Here is a 2,468-nt window from a genome sequence, read left to right as displayed (position 1 = left end):
GACTCTCATTGTCAGCTAGAACTGAGTTGGCATTGGATACGAGCGTGTGTTTGCGCACGAAAAACACGCCCTGCACGCGCAAGAACTCTCCCACAAGAATTACCACACACTGACGTGCGCATGAGAGAGAGAGAGAGAGAGAGAGCGAGTTTTTTCAACTCAAGGCAGTTCACCGGATTTAGTTCAAAATAAAATAAGATTAAAACACTGAATGAAACCCCCTGGATGAAAATGACACGAAGAAGAAAGTTGACATGCTAGCACTGAACTGAACTAGTCAGTTTTTGTTGTCAGTTTATTTTTAATGCGTCTGAAAAAACTGACATGAACCGCGAAACTGACAAGCGGCAGTTACTTGTTGAGAAACTGACAGTCCCCCATCAATCACCGAATGTGGAGTGCAACTGGTATACGGGAAAATATAGTAATATATGAGATAGATAGATAGATAATGTTAAAAAAAAAAAAAAAAAAAACACCGCCAACACGCTGAAACCGATTCAATATCAACAAACAAACAGCTGCAGAAACTGACAAGCCATAAAAACAAAACCAAACCAAACAAAACAAACAAACAAAAACAACACCAACTGAAAGAACAACGACATTGATCTTACCATTGTCCTGTCAAGTCACCACCACTGGACAGCTGGCCACGTCAGTGTCAAACACTCTCCCCTCTCCCTGTTGTCAGTTCGCTGTCAGTCAACCTGTCGCTGGCTCAGTCACGGCACACAGCGGCTTTCACTTTTTAGTCCTCGGTTCGATCCAAGACCACACACCACGCTACGTCGACACACTGGCACAAGAGCACAGGTGATTTTCTGTGAACGCTGACTTTTCTGGTCTTTGGTAAAGTCGGCCCACTGGCTTTCTCCACCTTTCGCAAGGCAACGCACCGGCACACACACAAACGAACTTTTACTACACAGCTGCGCTTCGAGTGTATCAACAACACGCACGCCGCTTTTGCTTTGGTGACAACTTCAACGAAAATCTGAGAAGAACATGCACAGTTTTCTTCTTTTTTTTAATCTTTTTTTTTTTTTTTTTTAATCAAACGAACATCGATTCAAAGTCACTCCCCCCCCCCCCCCTTTTTTTTTTTTTAACTCTCGAATTCCATGTACAACTCACCACCACGTTTATTTTTCAAAGTGTTGCTGCTGCTGCTGTTGTTGTTGTTGTTGTTGTTTTCTTGTTCAGTAGTGTGTTGATGAACTGTTGACACAGCAACGTAGACGAGCTTGTCACTAGTTTTATGATGCGAAATATGAACGAAAAAAAAAAAATGAAAGAACATCATACACGCCTCCAGTTCTCTTCATAACCCATTCTTCCTTTGCTCGTGTTGGGAACCAGTTTCGTGTGCGCTATCGTGGCACCCAACAACGCTCACCACACGCACACACGCACACGCACACACGCCACACACACACACACACACACACACACACACACACGCACACACACACACACTCACACACACACCACGCAACACACGCACAGACACACACAGCACGTTGAAAGCGCGAGCGAGGCGCTACTACAAGCCGAGACAGATGTCTAAACTGAACGCAGTGTTCACTCTCTGCTCAATACCCTCCCTCTTCGCTGAAGGGGAGGGGAGAGGGTGGGGCGGCGAGAGGGAGAGGAGGTTCAGGCCAAACCGCCTCACCCCCCCCCCCCCTTTTTTTTTTACCCAGAGGGTCAGATTTTTCGTGTTCACCGGGAGAGATTGAAGGTGTAGTTAGAGAGTGTGTCACTGACTCTATTCTGGCACCAATCGTGACCTCAACACTGACCTTAACCATGGACCCCCTGACGGAAGAGTATGCCCACTTTTTTTTTTCTTTTTTCCTTTTTTTGGGGGGGTGGGTGGGGGGGGTGTTGTTTGTTTTTTTGTTTTTGCTTTTTTTGTTTGTTTTTGTTTTGTTTTTTTCTCTGGAACCCCGTGTATTTCAGCACAAATAATGTTTACGCCGCAAACGAACTTTTTCTGGGACGCTTGAGGCTTCAGTACTGAAGGCTCAAGGCTTGATCAAACAATTATATTAATCTTAGATGAACAAACTATAAAAAAGATAAACAACAATTTAAGGCTTGACCAGCGAAGGTCCGGCATCTATCTAATGATCTGCTCCGTACTTTTCGTGGTCATGGTTTAGCGTGAATGAATCAGTCCACAATTTGATACATTCATGAAACTGACACTGATCGCCGCACGGTTTGACATCGAACTGAAACTGACGCGGGGAAAAGAAAAAAGCTATGTTCACTTTTCAGCCCACTGATACTTCTCAGTAGCAGGAACAAGACTTTCAAAAGGAGGAGGGAAATCTTGGAAAGGCGTGATTTTGTTGTTGCTGTTGTTGTTAGTCAAGTGTTGGTGTTTTGCAAAAGACTGACACATTGCGTTATAATATCATTGTCACGGTTCTAAGTTGTAAGCGAACACAAAGTCGGGA

At 44.3% G+C, this 2,468-nt stretch overlaps 1 protein-coding gene across 1 annotated transcript in view; it reads right to left on the bottom strand.

Moving 5' to 3' along the window:
• LOC143284303 (guanylate cyclase soluble subunit beta-1-like) overlaps positions 1-986 on the bottom strand; it is a 184,979-nt gene extending 183,993 nt beyond the window's left edge. Inside the window, exon 1 of the mRNA XM_076591005.1 lies at positions 618-986. Within this exon, the coding sequence (XP_076447120.1) occupies positions 618-620 (3 nt within the window). The 5' untranslated portion in view covers positions 621-986. The remainder of the gene's footprint in view (positions 1-617) is intronic.
• Between the last annotated feature and the right edge of the window lie 1,482 nt (positions 987-2,468).

This window comes from Babylonia areolata, chromosome 7 (genome assembly GCF_041734735.1).
Source record: "Babylonia areolata isolate BAREFJ2019XMU chromosome 7, ASM4173473v1, whole genome shotgun sequence".
NCBI classification, from domain to species: Eukaryota; Metazoa; Mollusca; class Gastropoda; order Neogastropoda; family Buccinidae; genus Babylonia; species Babylonia areolata.
Note: the sequence above shows the minus strand (reverse complement) of the source record. Positions and strands in the feature narration are given on the sequence as shown.